The 27,848-nt window shown below is 38.6% G+C and overlaps 1 protein-coding gene across 1 annotated transcript; it reads right to left on the bottom strand.

The window, feature by feature from the left end:
* Nucleotides 1–381: 381 nt before the first annotated feature.
* On the bottom strand, nucleotides 382–27,848 carry ZBTB10 (zinc finger and BTB domain containing 10). Its single transcript, XM_039841935.1, has 6 exons — nucleotides 26,835–27,848; nucleotides 20,242–21,130; nucleotides 9,745–9,843; nucleotides 5,857–6,033; nucleotides 5,488–5,660; nucleotides 382–5,221 (listed from the first exon to the last, which is right to left on the bottom strand). Exons 1-6 carry the CDS (start codon nucleotides 27,810–27,812, stop codon nucleotides 4,916–4,918), a joined length of 2,622 nt encoding a protein of 873 aa, XP_039697869.1. The 5' UTR covers nucleotides 27,813–27,848; the 3' UTR covers nucleotides 382–4,915.

Genomic DNA, 27,848 nt, shown 5'->3' with positions numbered 1-27,848 from the left:
ACTGCCAAAATTATGCACACGTTAATCACAGGGAAAATATTTTAATGTTTTTGAAAATCTGTAGAGAATCCCAAAACTAATGATGATGAAAGACAGATGACATGCTGATTACGAAACACGGCTGTTAACTAAAGCAGCAATGCATTTCTCAGAGGTAGCTTGCGTCACTTACGCACTTCATATAAAAACATCCGAAAACTCTTAAGATATTCTAGAATTCAAACTTGTAAACCTTAAGTACGATGATATCTGAATTAGACATTAAGTCAAAAGTTCGCAAAGGTATTCCTCTACCCCAATTAATCTAATTTTGTATGCTTGAAATGCAAAGAAATCTGAATTAAATGTCAGAGTCAACAAAATTCACAAAGCCAGAAGCAGTTTAGTGCTCACAAGTTTATATTTTAAGGTTTGATAAAGATTCCTGTGTATTTTCTAAATACACAGACAAAACAGTTTTGGAAGCTTACATACATGTCTTAGGACACTTATACTAGGTAGGTAAATTACATCAAAAAGTTGGTCTTCGTAAAAGGTCTTCCCATAGAGCTTTTACAAACAAACAGCAGGCAGAAGCAAGTGTTCTTTCTATGTTTACAGTGTTTAAATGCGGATTCTCCCGTCTCATGGCCTCGACCATCCCTCTTCTCAACCCCAAATTTTGTTCTCAATAGCCAGTGCACTCCAAATTTAAGTACCCAATGTCATCAGATTCCGGGCTTAAAGTGTGCTTATCCCGAACACATTTTAAATGATCCAGAACTGTTGAGCCTCACTGGAAAGCAGGGATACAGCAGGAACAAAACTTTCCATTTTAAATCCTAAAGTGACTAAGAGAAAAACGCCTGGTACTTCTGAGCACATATATTGTGTACCATAGTTAAGTTTTAAGGATCTGGGTGACTGAACGGCACAAAAACTTGGGTTCACATCTAGTTCTTCATTTAAAAACCATCCTTTTAAAAATGAAAATGCCACAGCCAATTCCTAGCATGTACTACACTGATGTTGGGTGTCTTCGTTATGTCGGGTGATAAAAAAAAAAAACCACTGCCGTATCAGGAGGAAAGAGCAGTAAGGATATTTGGGGGAGGGAGGATTTGACACTCAGATTCCTACTGGAGCTGTTTTATAGGGAAAATGTGTCTCCACAGGCGAGACTCCTTTAAAGGGCTGAAATTGTACAGAAGTGTAACGAGGCAGTGGAGCCCCCTGCGAGGTTCCTGGCTCAGCCCCTCGGTGGCCGAGTCTCACGAGGCGGGTGCAAGGAGGTGGCTGGGAGCCTTTCCTCTTCCGTAAAGTGGAGACAATAGCACCTACCTTACAGGAGAACAGGTAAAATAAAGGTAAAGCGCAACAGCAGGTGTAGGCACTAAAAAAAAAAGGTAACTTTTGGAATCATTCAGAAAAATAAACTCTTCGTTCTTTGTTGACAAAATCCTAAAAATATAAATAAAGCTTATCAAAATTTTAAAATTTTGTGACTTTTAAAACCCGTCTTCCATCACACTTTCCCCCATACTATATACTACAGTCATCTCCGGGCCTTTGATACTATATTGTATTAGCGTAATTTTCCAAGCCTTGAACCGTTCACTTCCTGTTTCCTCCCTCTTTCCCCCCGACTTCGAATTTCTTCTTTTCCTCTTGGTTCACACTCATTATTAAACAACTGCCAGACAGCGTTCTAAGCGCTTTACACGAATTAAGTCATTCATGTCACTCTGCTCCGTCAGGATGGCTCTACCAAACCAGCTCGTGTCTTCCCCCAGAACTTCAAACTGCTTGTTCCTGTTCAGTTCCCCTTCCTCGAATGTTTCTTCTTTCAGCTCTTGACTGGCTAGGGTGCTAAAACCTAGCAAAACGCCTAGTGAATCTGGAAATGAAGGGCCAATAACAATGACAAAGTGGGGACCATTTGGAGGTAACTGTCTCTGAGAATCCTAAGAAATAATGCACGATCTTGATTGACATGAGAGGGTCTGTTACTAGAGTGAATAGGAAAGAAACAGTTTATACTCTTCCCCTTCATTAAAATGAAAGGCTTTAAAATATTTTTCATTTAAAATATAAATTACAGGAGAAAAATTCAGCAAATGTGTAACATAATTCTGCCAGGGCTCCACCGACAAAATTATGAGTATATTTACCTCTGAGACCAATCCTAAGTCCTTAGTATCTATCAACTTCCTGAAATTGTACTGTAAGTCAAAAAAAGAATATACTTAAAAAAATAGAAACGTCCAGTAGTATACCTTAGTACTAAAACTAATCTTTTAAAAAAAGATCTAGAAGGGAAAAGGCAGTCCCTCCAGATCGTGGAACAAAATAAGTTAGGCAGTCAGCAAGTAGAAAAATCTGTCAATGCTGCTTCTGGTAAAGTGTTTACTTTAAAGAAGAAATTTATATATAGGCTGAGGCTACTATATTCAAGAGTATAAACATTTTTCCTTTGGATTACCTTTCTAAAAACAAAATTTTAAAGTATCATATTTCAGTTGACTAAAAATATAGCCAGATCTGTCACAACACAACATAAAAGGTAATGGACAATTATAGAATATTTTAAATTAACAGTAACAAGCCATCTACATCAAACCTTGTTTCCAACTAAAACCCAAACAAAAGCACAACAATCCTGTAGTGTACCAAGTGTATTTCAATTTACTGTATGCACTCTAACAAAAATTTGGTCATAATTTACCAGATATACATAAATGATTTAAGTAGTAAAAGAAAATTCAGCTTAGAGTAAGTTCATATCTTGAGAAAAAGTAAAAGTACATTAAGAATGTAAAGCCGAGTCCAGTTTCTATGCAGTGAGTGAACTGTAGTCTAATAAAGCAGATTTAGGTGATTTTCAGATATATATCTTCTCTTTAATATATATTTATATATAGACAGATCTACCAATTGTAAACTATGGTTTATTTTAAAGGAGGGGATAAATGGGATGAAAGAAATCTTTATACTATACTTACATATTCACAATGCAGAACATTTTACGCTTAAAATACTTTTTCATTCATAGTATCTTTGCCCAACTAACGTCTACTTTGGACCCCACCAGAACTACATTTTACTCATTTATCTAGAACATTGAGAATAAGATGTACTCTTCAGTCTTAAACAAAAATCAAACCAAAACTATTCATGTCAGTTTTACAGTTATGTAGAAACTACAATAAAATTTAGGTGACAAAAAATGCATCTAACCATGTAACTGTACTTTATCTTTGATTTATCCAAGCAGAAACATCAGTGTCTAACATTTAACCATTATTCTACTGAAATCAGAGACAGTGAGAAAACATGCCTCTTAAAAAAACGTTTCAACTTTGATCAGATGGAGCACCAAAAGGATTATGTCTGTCAAAGTGTACTTTGCAACTTTTCCCACACAACTAGCATAATTTAGTTACCTGATATAAAATAGGAAAATATACTCAATTTCTATTTAAAAGAAAGCTGAAAATATGATATCCCTCAATTTTATATAATATACAATATGTTCCTGATAAATGCTGTGCATGTTAATATTTACTATGTGAAATGTTGCTGTGAGTTTAACAATCAGCTAATTCATCTGTCATTAGGCTAAATCTGACAGTTTCTACTCAATATTATCACCCCTTGTACCCTGAAGAATTTAGTATAATGAACTGTAAAGCCTCTCAATATTGTTGAATCATGGTAACTACTAGACTGTATCTCAAGGTGTAGCGACTTTAAAGAACTGGGGGAGAAAAATAAATTAACTTAATTATCTGTCATAGTTCCAGAACACTCAACATCCCGGTAAGTATGAAACGAAAGAGAATGCAATTTTTGTGTTAATTTTAATGATAAAAGGGCACAAGAGTAAAAACCTGATATTTCACTTATATTGCATAACAAGCTAACCAAACTGGACATGGAGGATAAATTATAAAACAAATCATTTTACTTATTGTTTCTATGCGTCTTCTTTCGATTAGATTTGTTTTTTTCCAATAGGACTGAGGTATAGTACACTGGCAAAAATAAAGAGGCAAACAAGAATAGTGCCAAAGTAACAGATACCTAAAACTGAATACCATGTCAGAAAACGTCATATAGTAAATAACCATTTATCAGATTAGAGCAGCAGGAGAAAGTTACTTCTAAATCATAATCATTTAGTGGTATTTGTCAACTTCGCCTTGGTAACTTTGCAACGTCATTCTTCATTTGTGAAGTAGTAAAATTCATGTCAAAAAGGAAGGGGGGAATGGAGGAAGTCAGTTAGTTCATTCCAATAAATTACCTCTCCAGTTCTTATAAACATGCCCATCAGCACAAAATTGAGAAATAATACCTAAGACTAGAAGAGACTTAGTTTAACTTATGAAGCAAATTAAAATGGAAAATACAGAAAAGTACAACCAATGGGGCTGAAAAGGCCCCTCACTGAAAATCTGTATTAAAAAAAATAAAATTAATAAAAATAAAAATAGAAATGAAACTCTACTAGTACAAACTAGCCTGAGTGGTTTGATGGACAGAGTACTTGGGCCGGCTGTCACTGTACTCTCATAAATGGGTTTTCTTCATTCATGCTAAAGTGGTACATGAATGTCAGCTCCTGGACAGGTACTATATTTTCATAGGACCCAAAGTTACTGTATATCCTATAAATAAAAAATATTTTTGCTTTGATAACTGACTGAAGATGTGGGGACTCTGTGTAATCCAACCACAAGGTTGTTTGCTGTACAGTCCTGTGCAAATATAAAAAAAAAATTTTTTGCTATAAGGCTTTGACCCTACAGTTTTCACAGCAACATAACTACCATCCAGCATGTACCATTATTTTGAAAGCCTCAAGTTCAACAATTCAAATTGTCGATTCATATCATGTCCAAATGCAGCATCCTTGAGGAGTACAGTAGGTCAGTTAATCATCTAGAGACATACAAACATCTCCTGACTCATCCCATCGAGATGGATCATTCTGATCTTCTCCATCATCAGCCAGCTCTTCATCGGCTTCTCCTGCTTCATTCTCCTCATATTCTTCATCCCGAGGGAAATCTGTGTCCTGTCCCTGATCTACACCTTCTTGCCCTCCTGGTTGTGACTTATCTGCACAGTCTACACAAACACCATAGCGTCGAGATCCATGTCTTATTCCAACACTGGCTGCTAACATGAAGATCTTCTTACACACCATACATTTGTATTTTTTATCCTTTTTATGCACCTAATTGAAGGGGTGGAAAATCCAACGTAAGGATGGTATAGACAACAGAATGCATCTGAACCATTCAAATTAAACTACCCAGTTAACAATGAGTGAATATACCACTTTTTCTGTATGATGTTCAGGATCAGTTCATAAATCACATTCTTTGTTGAAAGCAATTTAATAATTGACTTTCCTTAAAATTGTAGTTGTGTTAAAAATCCTTAAACTTCATTGACATAAACATAGTTTATCTCAAAGATGAATTATATTTAGTTACTTACCAGGGAATGTCTTTTTACATGCTCTCTGCGAGTAAACAGCTTCCCGCAGATATCACAGCTAAAGGACCTCACCCCTGTGTGAATGAGCAGGTGCCTCTTCAGTGTTCGTCTGTATTTGGCCACGTAGGTACAGTGAGGGCATTTTAACTTGTTCGTGTTGAGAGATGATTCACCTTAGAATTAAAAAACACATTAAAAAGCACTTACTTTAAACAGAAAACTTGCTATCAAAACCCTATCTATCCCTGAGAACGGAGATTGTTATAAGGTTACTGCTCTGATTTTTTAAAAACTCAGAATATGAAAGCTTTTAATTGTTAAAAATTATTTAAGAATTCTGTTGATGTTTATTAGTTCACGAATACTTGCCATTTTCCCAAGTTTCTTGTTTCGGCCAAGATTCTGGCAATAATCCATACTTGAAATCGTTTGAAGCACCTGGTAGCAATCCATACTTGAACTCATTTGAAGTACTTGGTAGCAATCCATACTTGAAATCGCTTGAAGGGCCAGGCATCAGGCCATACTTGAAATCATGTGAAGTACCTAATACATTAGAAAAGTGATTTTGATATAATAATGGTAATAAAGATGTCTCTGAATAGAATCAAAAAATAAATATATGAGCATTACGATAGAACGGCTTCATATACAAAGTATTTTAACAATAAAACAACTATATTTTTGCCTAAAACTGAGATGCCTTCATCTTTGTTATCTTAATTATGATATCCTAATTGGCAGGCATCTTAAGTAGAAAACAAACTAAATTAAAGTGTAAAATGCAATTCAACCATAGGAAAAAATTCAGTAAAATCTGAATACCATCTTTGGTGTGTGGAGGCCACACGAAACTGCCTTTAAAATACTGTATTTCAAACATATTCAAAACAGAACTGTCTTGAGAGTTGCTATTCCTAACTATTCTATCACTTGAGATCATCACCCTGAATCCCAGCTGTGGAACAGGACAGTCTCCTTTTGTCCCCCAAACAATCACATAATCTAGTTTTAAGGCTTTAACTGGCATAGAAAAGTGGACTAAGGATGAAAAATATAAATACAGGGAAATTACAAATGTACAGTTCTTGTATTATTAGACTCGTTTGTTGTTTCAGGCACACTGGGGCCCTCCTTAGGGGTTCATCGAAACCTCTCGAAATCCATCCTTCAATTAAAACCCAGAAAGTAGAATCAAAATAGAACAGTTGATGTCCCGTAGGGAATTTGTGCCCGAGGATCTTCTGTCTAGCTAAAACAGAAATGATCTCTTCTGGACTTAATCCCATCTTGAATATTTCTTGTATCCAGGAGTCCTTTGGAAGTATAAACCTATCCAGAATCCTCCATGGCTACTGCTACCCCGGATCCACTCAGGTGTCGACACTAGCTTCTGGATTATTTTCAGTAACCATCAGCTACTTCCCAACTCCACTAGTTTTGTCTCCTAGAGTTCTGTTCTCAACACCATCAGAGTCGAAGCCCGGCTCTGCCGGAAGGCTACAAGGAAGGGCGGTCTCAGTCACAGTAAAAGGCGAAGACGCCAGTGCCCCGCAGAGACTTGCCTGTTCCAGCCCTTGCTCCCAGCCACCCCCCGCAACATTCTGCTTCGAGCACACCGGCCTCTGCGCTGCTCCCCGTGTAGGAGCACTCCTGCTTCAAGGCCTCTGCCCGGACGCTCCCTCCCAGGCCGAACACAGCCGCACACTCGTGCAGCAGTCTGTTCATTTCTCTCCCGTGGACAGCATGGATTTTATAAAAGAATGCTTGCCAAAAGTGGGGTTTCTACGAATTCCATTTCCCTGTATCTGTTTGCCAGATACGCTGTCTCTCATACCTTTGGTGACAGGATCGCAATGCCCAACAATGCAAAAAGGTCTCTCAGGTATTTAAAAATTGCACTTCATTACTATTAATGTAAATTGTTTTGTATCTGGAATACATTCACCCACTTTTTTAATGTTAGGCAAGCCCTCTGAATTCGCAGCGATAGAACTTAACTATAAGGTAGCACTGTTTTGGGGGAAGTTTTTCGAATCCTAAAGTGAGGCACCATTTTCGATGTCTCTGGGATGGACACTGGGATGGGGATGGGATCCTGTGAAGGTGACTGTATCAGTTTAGAGCTTCACATTTCCAAATAAAGTTTGAGGTTTGTGACTCAGAGTTCTTGTCCAAATAAGTGCAAAACAAAGCAAGCTCTAGGAGAGCCAGGGCTATGCCTGCCTTACCTTTGTATATGTCTGATGTCCCAAACACATACCCTTCAATTATTTGTTGAATAAATGTATCTGGCAAACTCTAATATATATAGGGTATTTTTAACTTGCCCAAAATACTTGGAAAACTAACATCTGAAATGTTAGATATGCTATCCTCAACTAAATATTAATCACTACATAAAGCAGAACAGACCTAAAACAACGCATGAATTGACAAAAATGCAGAATTAAAGATTTTTAATACTTGAAATTCCGTATTTTTCTAAATAACCTATAGTAAAGATATAATAAAAAGCATTCTTGATAACAGGCAAGAGACGCCATTCTGGGATACAAAATGATTATTTAAATTAAGAAAGCCTCATCCCAAACTTATTTAATCTCTCCAAATTCTTATCATCAGTAAGAGAAACTTATAGGAAATATAAAAGCAGCTTTAACAAAGGTATTCCTTTGTAATTCAATACACTGAAAATCATTAATAGGTCATAAAATCTACTTCAAAATTGCTTACTGTTCAACAATATCTTTTATCCTTCCTGGCACGTTATTCCATAATAACTGAGAAGAAAGCAATGTTCTTAAAAGTAAAAACTGTAAAACAAAGGCTGAGCTCAGTTGCAAAAATACTAATGGATCAAAATGTGTCCTCAAGAGAAATGACGCTAAATCGAAGGTTGAAAATGAGATGAATTATTTGGGCCATTCTCTAATTGAAATGTTTATGCGCACAAATTTAAAATTTTACATGTGAATTCACACAGCTCAGCTGAACCCATTCTTGAACCAGATTTCTAAACCAAAACAAGTGCAATAAACATTCGTATATTATTAATGATTTTCTATACAAGCAAAATCTTCAAAATTCAACCCATCTGATCTATAAACTGCTAATTTCAAAACATTTTTTGCAAGTTCAACAGTTAGGAGAAACTGCTTTAAAGCAGTTTCTTCAGAATTGTGGCTTAAATCTGCTCAGTGCACACTGCACTCAGAAGCCCCTGACAGTGTGCTGTCACAGTACCTTGGGAGTCCCCTTCCCCAACAATTTCTAAAAGAATTTCAAAGTTATAGAAGTTGAATCGACGTATCTTCAGCAAATGCTAGTTTTGCCACATGTGCTGTCTATGTATACACATATACCTTTTTTATTTCTATTTGAAAACAATCTGCACTCATCACGGTACCCCTAAATAGAACATGTTCTAGAACTTTCTCTGACGTAACCATAGCACTTTTATCACACCCAAGAAATTTTTTTAATTGTTCCACAACTATCGTTTAACCCATATGACAACATCCCACTGTTCCCAAACACCCCTTCAGTCACTGTTTGGACCTATGATGCCATCGAGATGGACACAAGCATTTGGTCAGTCTCCTCTGGCCTAGTGGGTCCTCTGCTTGTCTTTCACAGCATTAACCCTTTAGAATCTGGACTAGCTTGGATTTGTGTGGATTCGCCTGATTTTCCCACCTCATGAGTAGAGCTGGGTAAAACATTTCGGCAAGACCACCCCGCAGATGAGACACGGTATGCCAGCCAGTGCACGTCTGAAGGCACGTTGTTGCACTTTCTGCTATTAGCACTGAGTTTAATCACTTTGTTATGGGAATGTTCATCGATCTCTTTACTGTAAAGATGCCTTTCCCCTCCGTCATTGGAAGTAACCTGTGGGGTGATACTGAGACCATGTGACTACACCATCACAACCACCTTTTGCTTAATCATGGGATAAGCCCATCAGCAGTGGCTTAACATCCACTGACCTTAAATTATTTCCACTGGGGATCAGGAACGGGGGAGAGGTGGCAAAATAGATATTTTTCCAGTTCTATCATTTTTCTATATTTATTAGCTTGGCATTCTTCTGTAAGGGAAGCTTTTTCCCTAGCTACCACAGACTGAAAAGAATTTACACAGAATACTCTCCTTTAGGGGAAAGAAACTGCAGTAGGTCCTTAAACACAAACACTTCCCAATTCTTAAATCCTCTTAAGTGTATTCTTGCTAAATAAATCCTACTGTACCTACCAGCATCACCTCCATCTTGACCCGAGCTGGCTTCAGCCAATAAACTTGCATTCATGTTCCTGTCACAATCTTGCCCTGAGAGTAGAGCACCATCCAGATCTGAAAAGAACATGCAGAATAATCACGTTATTACAACCACACCACAGCCATCACCCAAAACACCACTCCCTTCTTAGAACTGTTTCCTATGCAGACACAGAAAGGCTATCTGCAAGTACTGAATATCTGCTTATGGCTAAGAGGCACAGAAGCTTAAGACGCAATTTTCAACTACAAACAGAGCACACTCAGCAATAGCTACAGTGTACTGGATAGGAATGAGCTTTACAGCCAGGTGAATTCCATGCTCCAGCTCCCTCTGTTACTGGCTATGTGAGCATGTGCCTCAGTTTCCTCATATATATATATCCACCTATACCACAGATTTGATATAGAAATTTCAGTAGGTAATGCAAGCCAAGTGTTGATAATCATGGTGTCTGGTACCCAAAAGTTAGTGACTGCTGCTAGTAACAATTACTAGATAAGTAAAACATGATTGTTTCTATATTGGTTCCCAAGTGGAAAAGACCAATTAAAGCCAGAACAGAAAAGGAAGCTATGAGAGAATAAGTAATTCCTAAGAGTTCATCTGGAAATATAGGAAGGATGTGGGGAGGCAGCTTAAAAAGGCATACCAAGGAGATGGATGTTTCTGGTTTCAGTCTGTTAATTTCCTTTAAACCGGTTCCATCCCTTCCCGTTCTCTACCACTGCCTTCATTCAGGCACTTTTGGTTCATTCTTCTCCTGGGTTAGTTAGTGAATTACTGAAACAGCTTCTTGGTCTCCTTGCTTCCAAAATACAGTGCTTCCTTCCACTTCTACTTATATCCCCCAACACTGCCCAAAAGATCATCCTAGAGCCCGAATCTTAAGTTGCTCCTTTACTTAAAATATTCAGTGGTTAACTGCAGCTTTTAGAAGAATCTCAGATGCCTTACTTTAGAATACAAGGTCCTAATATTCAAGCTTTTACTTACGAATCTGGCATCACTTCACTGGTACTATCTCCTCTTTCGAATGAATTAAACATCTCTGAAGACAGTTTTAAAATGCTACTTCGTAGGGACAGTCTCTGCTCTCCCTCTTATTCAAGACTTACCTGTGCTATCAGGGACTGTACTGCTCTGGCTTCCCCACACTTGAGGCCAAAACCAAAACCAAAAAACCCCTCTTTATGTAAGCGGGTATTTATTCAAAAAAGTATGGTGGGCAAATAAATCGTGGCGTAGGCATATGATGGAATACCACCTAGCGATGGTCCTAGTATAGTTATAAACCCCAATCACCTCACATCTGGTACTTCCATACTAAGAGGCCAGCAGGAGTGCATAACTGCATAATGGCTGAGAGGAATAACAGTGTAAAATACTCTCAAGTAGTCTCATTTGCCTCTTAAAAAACTATTCCTGGTGTCGTGTGAACGAATTAAAGGAAGGCAAGAGGAGATGTAGGGAAGACCAGTTAGAAAGCTACTTTAACCATTCACGCAAGAGCTGATGGCGGCCTTGACGAGGCTGAATGGCAGTGGTAACTGGATAAAAGTGGGTAAATTTAGGAAAGTTTGTAGGAAGAACTGATGGGGCTTGGTGAGAGACTGACTACTGGGGCGGGCCTGTTGCTGAGGGTAATGAGGGAATTTTCCAGCCTATTGCTAAATGGCAGCCGAGAAACCCTAGAAGAGGGCCAGTTTGGGAAGGAATAGGTTTGGGAAGTTTAGTTATGAACATACTGAGGCCACTGGTTATCTCTAGTGGATCAATGGGGAAATCAGAGTAAGAGTGGACTGTGTTATGAATGAAAGATTATGAATTCCAAGATAAAATACTGACAATTTGAGAAATTTGGGTGTAAAAGGGGCGAGTGAGAAATAGAGTAAGAGTTTTGAAGGTGAAAATAATAAACATTTAAATGCTGAAAGGAAATCACTGAGAAATGAAAACTTAAAGATATTAGAGAAATACCACAACAAGAAATGATCGGTTTTGTAAGATTCCCAGGGAGTCTGTTTGGGTACGCTGAGACATGGCAAAGAATCAGTATGTAGAGAGGAAAGTGTGCAGATGGACACTTAAGGGCATTCCAGTCTATTAGCTTTTATTTTTTCTGTAAAGTAGAAAGCTAGGCTACTATCTAAAGGAAATGGCCTGTGAAGTCAGGAGAATGAACAGCAGGTTCATGGAAAGAAGGAACAGTAGACAGACACAGTCCTTCACCTGTTCCTTGAGAGCAGGGGGAGTGCTTAGGTTTTATTTCCCCAGTATTTACCACAATGCATGACAAATGAAAGGCCTTTCAGCCAGTGTTAGATGCTGGCTTAAATATTTTCCTCTTTGCAACCTATATTAGTAGTTTTAATTAATGGTATTTGAAGATGAATTTCTCAGTTTTGTGGTATACAATAACACTAAGATTCATAAACTGAAAATGAACCAAAATTCAGTAGCTTTGTTTTCCTATGCAAAGTTAATTTCAATAATCAAAAGTAAAATTTAAATCACTATCCAAACAATTTTACTAGGTTTCTCAATGTCTTTTTTTAAAAGTCATTCTAAAGTGTAGTCTGTTCAGAGGGCACGTCCTAAAATTCTTCCAAGTGAGTTTGTAAACACAGGGTGTTTCTATTTATGTAACATTCTATAGTGATTCACTGATGCTTTCTTCTGCTAGTTCTTAAAAGAGACATTTCCTGTCTCCTCTCCTATCTCTAAAGTATTAGGATTTAATTTGTGATTTTTAATCCTTCATGATTCATTACAGAACATCTTACCCTAAAAGCTTAATAGACGGCAAATGTATTCTTCCTGGGTAGTGTTTCCTCTCAAAACAAAATCATGCCCGTGCTACAGATATTGAATTAAATCTCTTTTGAGACGTACCAACTATTTAGGTTCTTGATATCAAAAATCTCAAAATAGGTGATCTCTTCCAAGTTGACAATAAGCTTTCAGAAATAGCATGCTTAACTCAGGAATCAATACATCATTATCACTGCTGTACCTTATTTTGAAACCAGCAAAACTGCCTAGCAACTCCCTTTTAATCAGTTTTGTTGATGTGAGTGGGATAAAAGCCAGGCAACCAACCTTTTACTTGATGCAGGAATAAATTTTGCTTCACTAGAAAGCAAAAGCAGTAACTCTGGTCACCATCTTCTTCTCTAAAATTATAGGATTAAAAAATAAACTCTGATATACTTGCTTTTTGGAGATCAGACCTTGCTATGGAAATCTTTCACTTCATTTAAACTTAGCAAAAAGGGCTAAGAGCTCTCTACGAACAACAGGAGCTATTAAAACGTTCTGGATGGCAGGAGGTAGTATGTGTGCTGTGTAATACCATTCAAATGATCACAGCTTAACAATAAGCATGCATAACTTCTTCTACTTTTACAAATGTCTTTCTCCCAGAATAGTAATAGCAGATTCCTCCCCAAAAGAAGATACAACCAAAATCAAGCAGTAGGTCCTTTTGTACGTTATCTCATTCAGACTTTACTACATATTTATGTGATAATAGTAAGAATATTCTTATCCTCAGCCTCACGAGGCACCAAGGCAAGCTCCCGGCAGAGTGCTGTGCAGCTCACCAACCACATTGCACCGCCTCCTGATAATGCAGGCGCCATACCTGGGGCCTGGCACACAGCGGGCAATCAAAAAGGGTGGTTTGCAACACTGGAAATCAAAGTGCAGAAAGAAGTATGCCCACTGAAACCTGATTTGCTTTCCTGCTAAATGAACAAAAATATACCTTACCTACACTCTGTGCTAAACCAGCATTTACTAACCTCTTTAATAAAACCAACTCCAAAATCTTAAGTATACCTAGATGTCAGCTGTCACTGTTCTTTACAGTAATACATTTGTCTTTTAAACAGGTACATTCTTTTCATTCATTGTGATCGAGTCTTTTTCCCCTTTCAGAGCAGAGGAAACTTAGCTGGCCGGTGTGCTATATATAAAGCACCCTTGACAGTTCCTGCAGCAGCCTAGAGACTCAGCCAAGAGTGGTTTCCCTTCCCTACCAGGCTTGCTGGCTCAAAGCGACTGCCCTGTCTTAGACCGGGCTCTGCTGCTGCTGCTGCTGCTTTGCATTTCTGTCTGCCCTGACTAAGCCTCCAGTGCTCCCCAGTGTAGCTTCCCACTCCAGCCCACAAACACCACCCTCTAAATGATTGTGTCACAGGCAATTACAAACAGATCGAATCTCTAGTTAAAACCTCTCACTGCCTCGGAGTCGGCAAAATAAAATTCACAATCACCATGTCGAGAGTCACAGTCTGACCCTACCTACCTGCTTAGCCTCAGCTCCCTACCTCGTCCGCAACCCCCTCCCCAACTTTTACCCTCTTATTCCAACTTCTCGTCGCCTTGCAGTCAGTGCACACCCTTCTCCCTCTGCTGGCACACTCCCACACAAGAGCCAGCGCTAGTACTGCCCTCTCTTCTGAGCAGGGAGGGCCCTCCCGGGGCATCCCTGCCCCGCTGGCTGTTGTCACATTGACCACACTGCAGTGGGAACCACAGCCAACCTGCTGTGAGTGAGTTCTAAGTGAGGGACTCTTCCCATCTTAACGTCAACATCTTCTGAAATGTTGTTAAATTTCTTGGGGTTTTAAATAAAAACTTCACTGCCAAATTTCCTCTTATATATGATGTGGAAAGCTATTTTGGAGTCCCAGAAAAGTAGTATTTGGTTATAATATAACTTTTCTGGAGAGTAAAGCTTTGAATGAAAATTTAAGACTACCTGGTCACCTCGGAATATTAAAACTATGTCAGAAATAAAAAATTCAGTTTTATAAAAATTCTCAAGGTATGGCACTTTTGCCCTCAGCAGGTAGAAATCACAAAAATGCTCTTATAACTGACCACACAAGGCTTCTGCAGCAAACAGCTTTAGTCTGGTCACAGGTATTCTATTTCCTTAGGGGTTCTAACTTACAGGTAATCGCAATCATTAGTACAAGCATCTCCTGGGTCAAACGGAGCAGAAAGGGAAGGAAAGGAGCACCAGGCAGAAGAAAAGTAAAGGACAAGAGAAAAAAGGTGGCAGAATATCCTTACTACCATATAATTGCCTGCTATCCTTTTAAGATTAAACATTGCACATTCTTCGAATTTCGCATATTTTATGGCCTATTAACTACTGGTGGACATTTTTTTTTTTAATTAGCATCAGGCCTTCCAACTACCATTTAATACCTGATTATAACAGTTTTTAAAGAAAAATGACTTAACATTATTACTTGTAGCTCATCCTTCATAACATACTCAACCAAAAGGATCCCTGAAAGGTAGAGCAGAACATGTTGAATCTTCTAAGAGGAAGAAAACTAACCCAGGATCCAGGTCCCATAACCTGTTATCAGAAATGCTGGGGGTAAGACGCAGAATGCGGAAAGTTTCAGATTTTAGAAAATAACTACAATACTCCCGGTGGAGTCTGGGCTGTAATCAGAAGTTATTTCTGCAACAAAACATATAGATGTTCACATCTAAGGAAATAGTGTAAAGAATATAAATAGGTGTTTTTGATGGCAACTGAGTTATCCGGTTTGTTATCAAAATGACTGAGAACACGCTTTGGGTAGTTTTTACAGCTTTCGAGATTTCAGAATTATAATGTTTTCCCTCTTTCCATCTCATGAGACATCATGGGGGATACACTCAAGGCTAGTTAAAGTGGCAGGACTGAGTCCAAAGCCCAAGCTCCATGGTTTTTAAACATATTTTAAAATAGTTCATATAGTAGACATATATGGCAGTCAAAATATTAGAAGTCTTAATCAGATGGCCAGTTATCAAAATAGTAAAATGTGTAATAGTTAAAAAAATTCAATCACTTAGAAAGCATTTCAAGATTCTGCAACATATGAAAGTAATGCCAAATATCAATTACCACCCAAAACACAGAAGGGTGAAAGTGCTGGTTAGTAGATAACTAATTAAAGAGTTTACTGTAATTAGAAGAACTCATTGTTTTAAATGTGACTCATCAGGCTATCTTAAAGATATTTAGTATGAACATTCTTTTCTCAAAGCTGTTTATTAAATACTCAAGTTATATGCTTTCTAGCCAAAAGGCAATTATAAAAATTGAAATTGTAAAACAAACCTGATTTCAACTCTATTTGCAAGGATTAATAAAAATTTACAAATACAATAAAGCTGTTTTTCCATCAGAAATATAGATGAGAGAAAGGAACTTTTAGATTAACTTTATAATCCTTCGATCAAGTAAAACCACTCTGCATGTGAATATCTGTATGGCATTAAGAAAAATTCAATCATCAGTACAGAATTATATCAGCTTTTATTAAAGATAAAAATCAATCATATAATTTACTGCTGCATTTACTAGAGAATGTTTGTGAGGAAATTGTCCATTATACTACTTGGTGTCAACTATATAGAACCACACTGGAGAAATTCCTTTTGGAACTAAGTACCAGAAAATTGTTATGTTTCTCCTTATAAAAGAAGCTTAGACCATATGACATTTTAGAAAAGGCAAAACTATGAAGACATTAGGACTTGCTTTTTTGAAGTACTTTGGAATCCAACCCACAATATCTTCAAGGTATGCCTGTTCTTAGAGCCAATTAAAAGCTTAATTAGGGCAACCATATTAACGCCCTTGACTAGCACAATGAACTTAAATTTTATTTGCATTTTGTTAATTTTTCTCGCTGGGTCACTTCAAAATAAAATGTATGCATACATGCAGAGCATATTATTTACAATGGGTGCAACTTGCTGGTGTGACTGGCATCAATATAAAATCTAGACTCAGAAAAACATGTTCTATTAGCCCAGAGCATCAAGAGACCAAAAATGGGATTCATATCTGATTTGTGATCGAAAGTGACATGTGAATACTTTGAAAAAAATTTAGGCATAAATTATTCCTATAATTTAATTTCTATTCTTACATTTTTTCCCTACTTTATTTGCCTGAAATGTTTTCTGGTTATAAATCAGCAAGACAAAGATTTGAAATTTTTATATTATCAAAGCAATCAACACTTTTTTTCCTATTTTATTACCCAGAATTTAGTTTTTCCTGATGGTTTTAATTATAAACCCCAATAAAACAGTAAAGAGGACAGAAGTTTCTAACCTTTCTTGAATTCTACTTTCAAGTATCCTAATACATCAAAAATGATTCCAAGCGAATCTCAGTAGTGAGTCAAATAACAGACACGCTAAGCTTAAGATTTAAAAAAAAAAAAAAAAACCATCTGAATAAAATCCCTGATATTTGTGGGTACATCTTCTTATCTCAATATCTTACATCTCTTTGAGGCGCCCAAACACCGGATTCAACATTATGTGGCAAAAAGAGCTGTGGTTTACAAACTGTAGGCTTAAGAATCTAGGGAAGTCACAGTTCCTACAAGGAATCCACAAATCCAAATATGCCGAGCACTGCTTGGAGACTAAGTGACAAATTCATGATAACGCTCCACACGTTTAGGTGTAGAACTTTACATTCATTTCAAAGCACTTCACTAAAAATTTTCATTATTTCATTATTTCCTCAATAAACAAAATATAATCAGTGATGTGGGGTTTATAAAAATGTTTGACATTTTAAAAGGGACTCAGTTTTTAAAAGATTGGGTCTACTGGTTTATTAACTGCAAGGTTTTAAATATGAGACAGTCCTAACAAAACATGAAACCTGCCTCTATTATTTACTAGCTGAATGACCTTGAGAAAGGCCTTAACCTTGGTAAACAGATCCACTGTGTTCTATATTGGTCACAACTTGCCTGGAGAGTTGTAGTCAATTCTGTCCGCCAAAATTTCAGGGTGAAACAAGCCATGTCTATGAGGGAAAGAATTCACATGGTGGGAGGTATAGCACTTAGCCTGGAAAAAGGAGACTTTAAAAAATGCCTAATATCTGAAAGGTTACCAGGTAGATTCATTAGAGAGAGTACAGGTTAGATTCAGATTATACTACCCAAGATGGCAGAATCAGGAAGTTAAAAAGAAGCAAATTTTGGCGCAATATAAAATAACTTCTCAATAATCATAGTCATCCTATCATCCTATACTGGAATAGGCTGCTTTAAAAGGTCTTCAAACCAAAAGGTAAAGCTGAAGCTGTAAGATTTTTATCTAGAATTTGGTAGAAAGTACACTCTACTGGAAAGCTGATTTTGAACCACCTCAATAGTCTCCCAACTTTAAGGGAGGATTAAGATGGCCATGATAGTTGTTTTGCTTTTATCTTTATCACTTAATTTTCATAATAATCCTTTTACGTTCCATATTTTTAAGCAGAAACTGAGGGCAAGAGTGAATTTAATTTGATCATGGGGTCACATAGTAGGTAAATGGAAGAGCTCATTTTCAAACCCCAACTCTATTTGGATTCTTGCCTTGACATCAGTGTATCTCAACTTTGGCGCACAGTATAATCACCTGTAGAGCTTAGAAAAACCTCACCTATGAGGCCACATCCCAGACCAATTATATCGGAATCCGTAATAGAGACTCAAGCACAGGGCCAATGTGCAGGCAAGATTAACACCTACTGCTCTACTACCAAGCACTGGCTTTACTGGAACACACCCATGCTCACTTGTTTACATACTGTCTATGATGCTTTCATGCTACAATGGCAGAGTTAAGTAACTAACCAGCAAAGCCAAAAATATTTACCACTCTTTGGCCCTTACAGAAAAAATCTGCCAGCCACTGGCTCTATGTAATATTATGTCGTAACCATAACACTCATATTTATATAAAACCCATTTTCTGCCACTAAATGAAGTTGGACTTAGAGGCACTAAAAAGTTGTAAACAGCAGGAATGTAGCACATATAAAAACCAAATCTGCGAATTAAAGTGATGTTCAGATACCAAAGTGATACCAATGACACAATAGAATTATCTTTTATAAGACATAAGCAGTAGTTGAAAGCATATTAGATCACCAATAATTAATTTATGATAGACCTACTCCATTGATAAAACCTTAGCCAGGGGTGCTTGGAAAGATAAAGGCTAGTGATTTTTTAAAGTATTTATTATGAGTCAATATTAGTGCTTTCCTTTTCTTTGACTCACTCCAATTATATGTGGGATTAATTTAAGAATGGGGCTACCTCTGATTAGTTTTGCCCATCAGCTATTACCCAGAAAATCTATTTATTCCTTAAATCATCCGTGTATACATATACGTATTTAAAGACAAAAAAAAAAAACAAAAAACTATCGGGTTCTCACCATGCTATTAAACAATTAACCCATGCAGGAGAAAATTGAAAATTGCTTCAAGGCCTTATATTAAAAAATTAAGCCAAAATAAAGCACTGCTAAAAACAACTCTCCCCTGAATAATGTAAAGAACTGCCTCTACGGTTAACTGCTAAAGATGTATCTTGGTGACTATGAGAGAAAAGAGAGCAGCAAACAGTGTTCATTACACATGCCCGCTGATTTTCAAACAAGCACAATTTCTACCAATGAAAACTAAACCCAAAATGAAAAAGCCAGAGGAACCATTTCACAAGGTTACAATGATATTTTGCCTTTTTTTCCCAAAAGGAAAAGGAAATAAAAACAATAATTTTTAAACAGAAAGTACTTCATCCCCAGATGATCGCCACCATGGAAATCAAGACACTGAACAGTTGGAGCTCTGAGGCAAAACAAGCATTAAATCATATATGCTGGTAGTGGACAAGTCTGGGGTCTGCAGAGGAAAACCTCAAACCCACTGGGCTGCTTCTTCAAATAAAAGTTAGACACAGGCAATTAAAGTTTCAATCTGTTTACACTCAACAATGCCCCCTCACCCCATTTTTTAAAAAACTCACACTACAAAAGTGATAGATGTGCTGAGACTCTTATATATATTCCTTTAGGGATATATTGCAGAAAAAGGTTTCAGAGGCCTTTCAACTTCAAATATTGCAGCTTCTCTACGATTTATGGTGAGAACAGTAGCTCTAAACGAATTAGAATAATCCTGTTACCATTCACAAAATTCTATAAAACACTTGCACATGTTTAATTTACCAAAAAAGGATATGAAGTAGGTCTCAAAAATGTTCAGAAACGACGAACTACATATTACAACTAAAGATTTTCTTTTCCAGCACTAGGTGCAAAAAAAAGGTGAGCAGAGTCCAAAGACCAAGAAAGTCGAAGACCTACACATGAAGTAGAGTCCACATGCCACACAACAGTAGAGGCAAATGCCTGATGAACACAACCTTTGACAAACCCACACAGACAGGCCTAGAGAAAAAAACTAAGACACCAAAACTATATGTTTGAACAAGTTTACCCCTTCTTATACGGTAAGTATTCAAATTTAGTGTTCCTTATGTGTATTACTTTTATAATGAAAAAAAAGTTAAAAGTATACTTTAGGATCACATTAAACCAGAATTAGAATGAAAACTGAAATACTTTCGTATATATATATTTACCTGGTTCTTCCTTAATGAATGACAAATCTTCTTCTGGATAGGCAACAGGTGGCTGCATCACTGAGCAATCTTCTAAATTTGTTTCATTATTAGGTGGTATATTATAAATAAATCTCTTTGTAGTTTGGTTTTTCCTCCTTGTTTTGCCAGTTTCTTGAATTCCCTGGGAGCTCATATTATTCCAAATAAACACTTTTGTTTGACTTTGAGATTCATTTTCAACCAATTCAGGTGAACCATCCTGGACCCAACTACTGTCATTCATCTGGTAGTTTTCCATTTGGCCCTCGTCGACATTACAACCATCATTTTCGATTTTTACATTACTTGCCAAATTGGTAAGATTCCGTGTTGCCCAAAAACTGGCAATTTTTTGATCCCGTGATGAAGACAGACCATCTCTATTAACTGGTTTTCTATTATTATAGTCCACAACTACAGACTCTGGAGCTTCTGATTTAATGCTTATGTTTAAGGCATCTTTAATGAAATTTCGGCAGGTTTGAACAACTTCACTCATTTGAAGATAGCTGGCCACTGTCATCACTTCAATGGCATTTTGGCTTGTGAGCACCAGGTTACCAGAATACAAGAAGTCCAAGATGACTGAAAAACCTTGAACTGCAGCAATATCTAAATGGGTAGTATTGTTTTGGTTAGGGCTTTCTTTGTTTGAAAAGCAATATAAAGTCTTAAAGAAACGGCTGCCTGCAACCAGGATGTTCTTATGAGCTTTAAAGATTTTTCCGCTCACCACAATGCTGACATCACAAAGAATACCTTTCTTTCTCTGTTCATTTAGTTGTCGCAGAAGTTGATAGCAATAAGAGTTCTCATTTGGCCTACTATTAAAGTCACAGTACCCCTCTTCTGATGGTATTTCTGATTCCTGTAATTAGATGGAAAACATTAATATTAAATTTGATTTACTTTTTAAAGCCCCCAAAGAAAAACAATACTATCTTCTATATAACTTTTTTAAAGCACTAATGAAATACAGTCGGCCCCTCAGGATCCACAGGGATGGGTCCCAGAACGCCCCCATACCGAAATCCGTGGACGCTCAAGTCCCTTCTATAAAATGGGTAGTATCTGCACATAACCTACACACATCCTTCCATATACTTTAAATCACCTCTAGAGTACTTCTACCTAATAAGGTGTACATGCTGTATAAATAATTGTTATACTGTATTGTTTAGGGAAAAACGATGACAAGAAAAGTCTGTTCGTGGTCAGCACAGACTCAACCTTAGTAGGTCCGACTACACAGCGCATGTCAGCAACAGTGTAACATTTCTTTGAATAACCTTTTCAAATATTTCCCATCCACGATCCACGGCCAGTTGACTCCGTGGATGCATAAAGAGGGCCAACTGCACCCTAATGTTGGTGATCACCATGAACTGTTCACGGTCCCATATACTGAGAGGAAAGAGGAGAGGAGTGAAATCTTGGTGCAAGTCACTGCTATTGCAAGAAAAATCAAATGCACTTGAGGATCAGCAGGATTTCATTTACAGAATAACATGTATCATTCTTTTGAAATATAAACTAAGGACCTCAATTAAAATTTTAAAACAGCGCATTATGAAGTGTGTGTGGAAGCAGTGAATTAGCATTTATAAGTCAAGGACTTCTTAAAATTTATACTTCAAGCAGTTCAGCACTTGAAGGAGGCGGCTATGTCTAACTGCAGCAGTCATTTTAGGCTATGGTCACCGTGTTCTGAATTTTCTGGGCCAGTCCCAATTTCTGAAATTCTCTGCCATTATCAGACCAAACGTCCTAATTTTTAAAAATAACTCAGACAAAAGCTTATCCACACCGAGATGTTTGCCCATTCTATTTTAACACAAACTATACAAATCAAACACAACTATTCACCACTATTTTTTCTCATTACTATTGTATAAGAACAGCAATGCTCCCTGCTTTTACAAACACTAGCGGTTTCTTTTTTCACTACTGATTAGAGCGCTGAGCTGTGTTTCAGAAGCACCTATTAAATATGCCCTTCACAATGAAGGATTTACAAGTCAAGAGTATATGTACTCTCCAAGGGAAGTATTAACGAGGCTCTGGGTGAAACAGAGCTAAATAGGCACATAGCACTAAAACTGAATAGGTTTAAATATTTCCAAAACTGGTCTTTTCAAATATTATAAAACTTTTTCTATTCCCCTTCCCAAAAAGGAAAACACGACTTAGCCCAGCCATTAGTCTGAACTAGTTAAATAAGGAGATTTTAAGGAAATGGACAGACTTCAAAAATCAGACAATTTGTGACACTGGAGATTCTATAAATATGAAAAGCCTTCAATTTTTTTATTTGTGAAAACGCCCCTAAGTAAAATTGTAATTTTAGATCTAGAAGAGACCTTAGAATTCTCTTCTATTCAGATAAAATCCTCATAACATATTATCTTCAAATTTATTTCCAAAGAGGTGATCCAAAGTAAGGAAGATATGCAAATATGCACTTATGAACATTTGGAGGTGAACGTCTATAGTTCATCAGATTATCAAGAGATTGGAATCCCCAACAAGATTAAGAACCATTGCTATAGGTGCCTTACTGAGCTTTAGAAGCAAAGTGATCTGACTGGATTAGCAGATAGAAGACTGGGGATACTGTGACCAGGGAAAGCTACAATTAATAGTGCAACACACTCCTAAGAAGGGAACTAGGGAAGACAGATGTTAGTATGTGTGTGGGGGTGGGGGTAGGCCAGGGGTGAAGCAGAGTTTGGAAAGATCTGGAAGGTCAAATCAGAACCAGAGAGGTTAACTAGGTTGTGGGGGTGCAGAGAGAAGAATCATAATGCAGTCAGCATTCTCGCCTGGAGAGCGAGATACTGCCACCAACCTGAAGAGAAATCTAGACTGCCATGCAGTCTTCCCGCCCTTCTGAGGGACAGTTGAAGAGAGAACCTCAGTTGCAAACAGTGAGCTTACCTCTAGTCAATCCATAAATAAGAAAAATGCTATTTAGCTAAAAATCAACAAGTAGTTAGTATTTACTTCCCTAACTGGAATTATAGCCCTTTTCAATAAATGATTGCAGAATCAAACAATGAATGTTACAACTATATAAATATTATTCTACAAAATGGTTTTTTAATGGACCGCAGGCTCATCTTTAATACTTCTCCTTCTTAGTGAAGTTTTTCAGACTTTCTTCCTAAATTGTTAAAGGAAACAAACCACTGGGCCTTATTTTTGCCAAAGGCAAAGTAGGCTGGTAGGTCTTTTTCACCTTTGCTTTAGTTGCTGACCTCAATATAGTCCAATTAGTAATTTCAATCAGATCACTGATCTGAATTCGGTATTTACTTTCTGGAAAGGTTAACTAAATTTATAACAATAATACATCTGAGTGCATGTTTATGGTTAGTAAACCGTAAAGAGTTGACAGAATGTGTGATTTAGGCTATGAAATTTTCACAAGTGGGTAGAAAGTGATCTGAATCAAAATATGTGGTAATCAATGTTTTTAAATCAATTTTAAAGTCCTCTAGGCCAAATGGTCGAATCCTGTATGTGCTAATTATTGAACTTGACTCTATAAAGATATAGTCAGTAGTTACTCAAAATAAAAACTTTATGCTGTCCCTTACATCTTACACTCACACATCTTTACAAAGCATACAGGGATCTCTTTGAAGTAGGAGGCCCACAACAGATTCTGAAAGCTTATGCACACTCTCCCGTTAGCAGTCCTCAACAACCAACATCCAATTAACAGAAGAACATCAAACTTTTTGAGCGTGCTATAATGTTTTGGTCACCACCCTGCAATTAATGAAAAAGCATTTTTCTCACAGAAAGCATAAAAGTATCCCTTAGTGACACAGTAGGATTTGGCCAAACTCTTCTCAAAAATCAGGCCTAAAAAAGTGTGTGTGTGTGTGTGTGTGTGTAATAAAGGGAGTGAACTGCTCCTAGCCTCAAACTGAATCCTTGTTTGAAGAACTCCAGAACTCTCATTTCAGTATTTTTAAGACAGGAGAAAGCTACTGCCAGATAGAAAGTCTCAGAATGTTCAAAGAACTGGATAGTCAAAGTCTCTGAAGGTATGAAAAGAACTAGTTTGCTCTCTAGAATCAACAGATCCGTGAGATAAAGTGGCTTCAAAACTGATAAAATTGGAAACACTGAGATATGACATAGCAGGCCACAGAAAACAACAAATCTTGTTATACTTATCTGCAAAGAATATAGGGATAATGATAAAAAAGAATAGTTACCACTTACTAAGTGATTGTATGCTGGCATATATACTTTGCATATTTGAAGAAACTAGAAGCTTTAACTCATCTGCCTGCCAAGAAAGTAGAGGGTAAGGTCCCCCTAACCCTAAGCTCAAGAGTTTGCTTGCAGACTGTTATACTGCCTCCTGCAGGTAATCAAAGGCTACAGGACAATGGAAAAACATGACTGAACTCTGCCCACAGTTAGAATAAGCCAGTTCTTGAACCTGTCACTCATAAAATAACAAAGTGAAGTGTAGGTGGTACCTGGGGTCAAGGTACACACAGCAGCAAAGTAACACCCCAGAAGTTAGCTAGAATTAAAATAGAGAAATGATTAGGGTCAATTCAGAGTGGAAACACTCAAAATCCAATCAAGGGGACCAATATAGCCTTAGACGAACTAAATTGTATAATCCTGTCTAATAAAAGAAATGTCCTAAGATGGGCTGAAGATTATATCTGTAAAAAAGGAGTTTTTCAAGGGGGCGGAGGGGAGGGATAATTCAAAGATCAAGTTTATTAAAGGTTTCACCTAGGAATAAATTCCCTGATCCAGATCCGTGCCTAGGGGGAAGGATACACCATACCAGGTCTATCATAAGTTATCCAACTAATTCCCCTTCCTCTGATTTCAGGTTCACTAAGCAGCTAATTATAATTTGCATTCCCATTCAGATTTGCCTACAGGGAGAGACTATGCTGATAAGAGTAACTAGTCCATTGTATATAAGAAAATACATTCTAATTGTCTTTTTCAATTTTTCTAAATCACCAGTGCACCATTACTTAGAAAATACACTTTCATTTTCACAAATCCCCTAATTCTATCAACTTACTCAATAACATCAAAAACATATTACTTAACCCTTGGAAGCGAAGCCTCAGACTCCTGTAGAATGAGAACGAAATAATTATTTTGCAGTAAATGTGTCTGGCATACTGAAGACAAGGAAATGTTCTATTTCATGCCATTGCTCAAGCTCACAAAACTAGTAATTGCAGAAAGCTGAGATCTTAACCCAGATTTACTTGGAAACCCATTCTTTCGCCATTACAACATTCCTTATAGGTTCTAGTCTGAGTTGTCACCAAGGACTCAAGACCATTTACTTAACCTTTCTGGGCCTTTTATCTTTAAGTGACCTTCTTTCTAGGGCTTAGGCAACTAAAATTTGTGCAAAACTACTGCCACTGTCACTGGGAAAAATAAACCTGCTGTAAAGTTCAAGCCGTAACTTCTGAGAAACTTCTGAGCCACGGGGGTTAGTTATTGGATAGTGCCTAATTCACTCCAATGTGAGTGTTCTGAACAGCAAGATCACTCCAATAAACAGAAGGACTAATATCTGAAGGTTGACTTTCTAAACCAATGACTGGCTACCAATACAAAAGAATGAATTCCATCCACCACCACAGGTTGTCTAAGTCTTAAGGGAGACCTGATCAACATCTGTTTGGCTTGAAAAGGGATTATCAAATGGCAAAGACGACGATCTCTAGAATGGAAATATTAAAACAAGATCTAAGAAGTAAAGTACAGCTTAACTTGTTTTGTAACTAAGGACTCATGATTTCAAGGAGTTTGGTTAAGTATGTTGTCCACCAGTCCATATCGACTGGACTTTTTTGAAAAGGGGGTATTATATAAAATCTCAGCACAGAAATCTGGGTAGAAGGAAACAAGAAAAAAACAAAACAAAACTACCAAAAGCCTGCCTTTGCTTAAAAAATAAAATGTAACAAGTTCAACGGAGATGAATTTAGTAAAATTATTCACAAGAGAAAAGTGTGTTAAGCAAATAGCTTCCACTACATTTACATACTGTTCTCATATTTCACATTATCCTGACCTAAAATAAAGAATTTTCTAGGCAGGATGTTTTCCTGAACGGGGTAGCGTCAAAGGTTAAGGAAATTGTTCAATTCATTCTTCAAAGAGTTGCCAGATTTGACTTCCACCAACATGCTAAGACTCTGAACATAAGGCAGCTTTTCAAAAATCACAGCTAATAAAATTTTTGACCGCAAAGTTAACCTTTTAGGGTTAAAACCTCCAACCTTGCTTTAGTAAACTTTCTTCTTAATTCATTCTGATAGAGAAATCTCAGTCATTAAAAAAAAAAAATCAGCGCTACAATTAGTAAATTGTCATTCCCTCTCCCTCCCCGTCACACACAACTTTTGAAAACTTGTTCCCAAGCTCTTTCTACCCTCCCACGCGTAAGGACCTCGCACCTCGCCCGAATGGAACGATGCGTTCGCCCAGGAAGGTGGCTTTTGTGGCTGACCAACCTTTCCCTAAAGGATCTGAAAGAGCCGGGGCAGGCTATACCGTACCTGGGCGTTGGCTTCATGGAGCTTGTGCTCGGTAGAGACGTGGTGCCTCAGGAGGAGGGTTTTCTTGTAGTTACGGGTCCCTCGCGAAAGCTCGTCGTGTCCCACTTGAGGAAGGTCCCCGCTTCCCCCGTCCTCAGGGGTCTTTTGGCACCAGCCGCAGGACATGAGGCCAGTCTCCTTGGAATAGCGCAGCCAGGGGAAGTCTCGGAGCCAGGCGGTCTGGAAGGAGCACTGGAGCTTCTGCATCAGGGACTTGGGCCGCGCGAGCGGGAAGTGCTGGACAGTCTCGCCGTCGCCGGCTCCCACTCCGCTGCCCTCCGCGTCGTCCCCGCCGTCGCCGCCCGACCGCCTGCCGCTGCCGCAGCTGCCGCCTTCCGCCCCGCTGCCGTCGCCCAGGCTCGCCCCCTCCTCCTCGTCCTCCGTGCTGTCGCTCAGGGACGCGCCGTCCTGCATCAGCTCCTTCCCCTCCAGCGCGTCCAGCTCCAGCTCCACGGCCGCCGGCCCGCGCCCATTGAAATGCCTCAGGGGCCACGCCGGGGCGTCGGGCCGGCCGCGGCTGCTGCCATTGTTGCCGAGCCCCCCGCCGCCGCCGCCGCCGCGGAAGGCCAGAGTCCGACGGTTCCTCTCCGCTAGCAGGGGGCCCCCCACCCCGCCACCGCCACCGCCGCCGCCACCGCCGCCGCCCAGCGAGCTGGGGCCGCCCGCGTCCTGGGCGAGCGGCGAGTCCTTGGCGTCCTCGGCGGCCCCGGCGGCGGCCTCCGGGTCCTGGGGCTCCAGGCCCTCCAATTCCACTTCCTCGTCGGCCCCCCGCCCATTGAGCTGCGGGGGCGCCGGCGGCGGGGGCTGTCGTGGCGCGGGCGGCTGAGGCCAAGCCGAGGCCTCCCCGCCCGCGTTATTGTTCGTGGAGCCGCCGCCGGCGGTGACCAGCCCGCCTCCTCGGAACGCCAGCGTCCTGCGGTTCATCTCACTGAACGACATGGCGCGCGCCGCCGCCGCCGCCGCCGCCCGGTGCCC

The sequence above is a fragment of the Pteropus medius genome, unplaced genomic scaffold (assembly GCF_902729225.1).
Source record: "Pteropus medius unplaced genomic scaffold, Ma_sr-lr_union100, whole genome shotgun sequence".
Lineage (NCBI taxonomy): Eukaryota > Metazoa > Chordata > Mammalia > Chiroptera > Pteropodidae > Pteropus > Pteropus medius.
This window is presented reverse-complemented; position numbering and strand designations above follow the sequence as displayed.

Bases quoted from the DNA above. Each gene is read 5' to 3' on its own strand.
- ZBTB10 (XM_039841935.1), bottom strand. From the start codon at position 27,812: ATGTCGTTCAGTGAGATGAACCGCAGGACGCTGGCGTTCCGAGGAGGC. The intron at 21,131-26,834 runs GTACGGTATAGC...ATCTAATTACAG, and splicing joins TCCATGAAGCCAACGCCCAG to GAATCAGAAATACCATCAGA. The intron at 6,034-9,744 runs GTAGGTACAGTA...CTAATGTATTAG, and splicing joins TCAAGATGGAGGTGATGCTG to GTACTTCACATGATTTCAAG.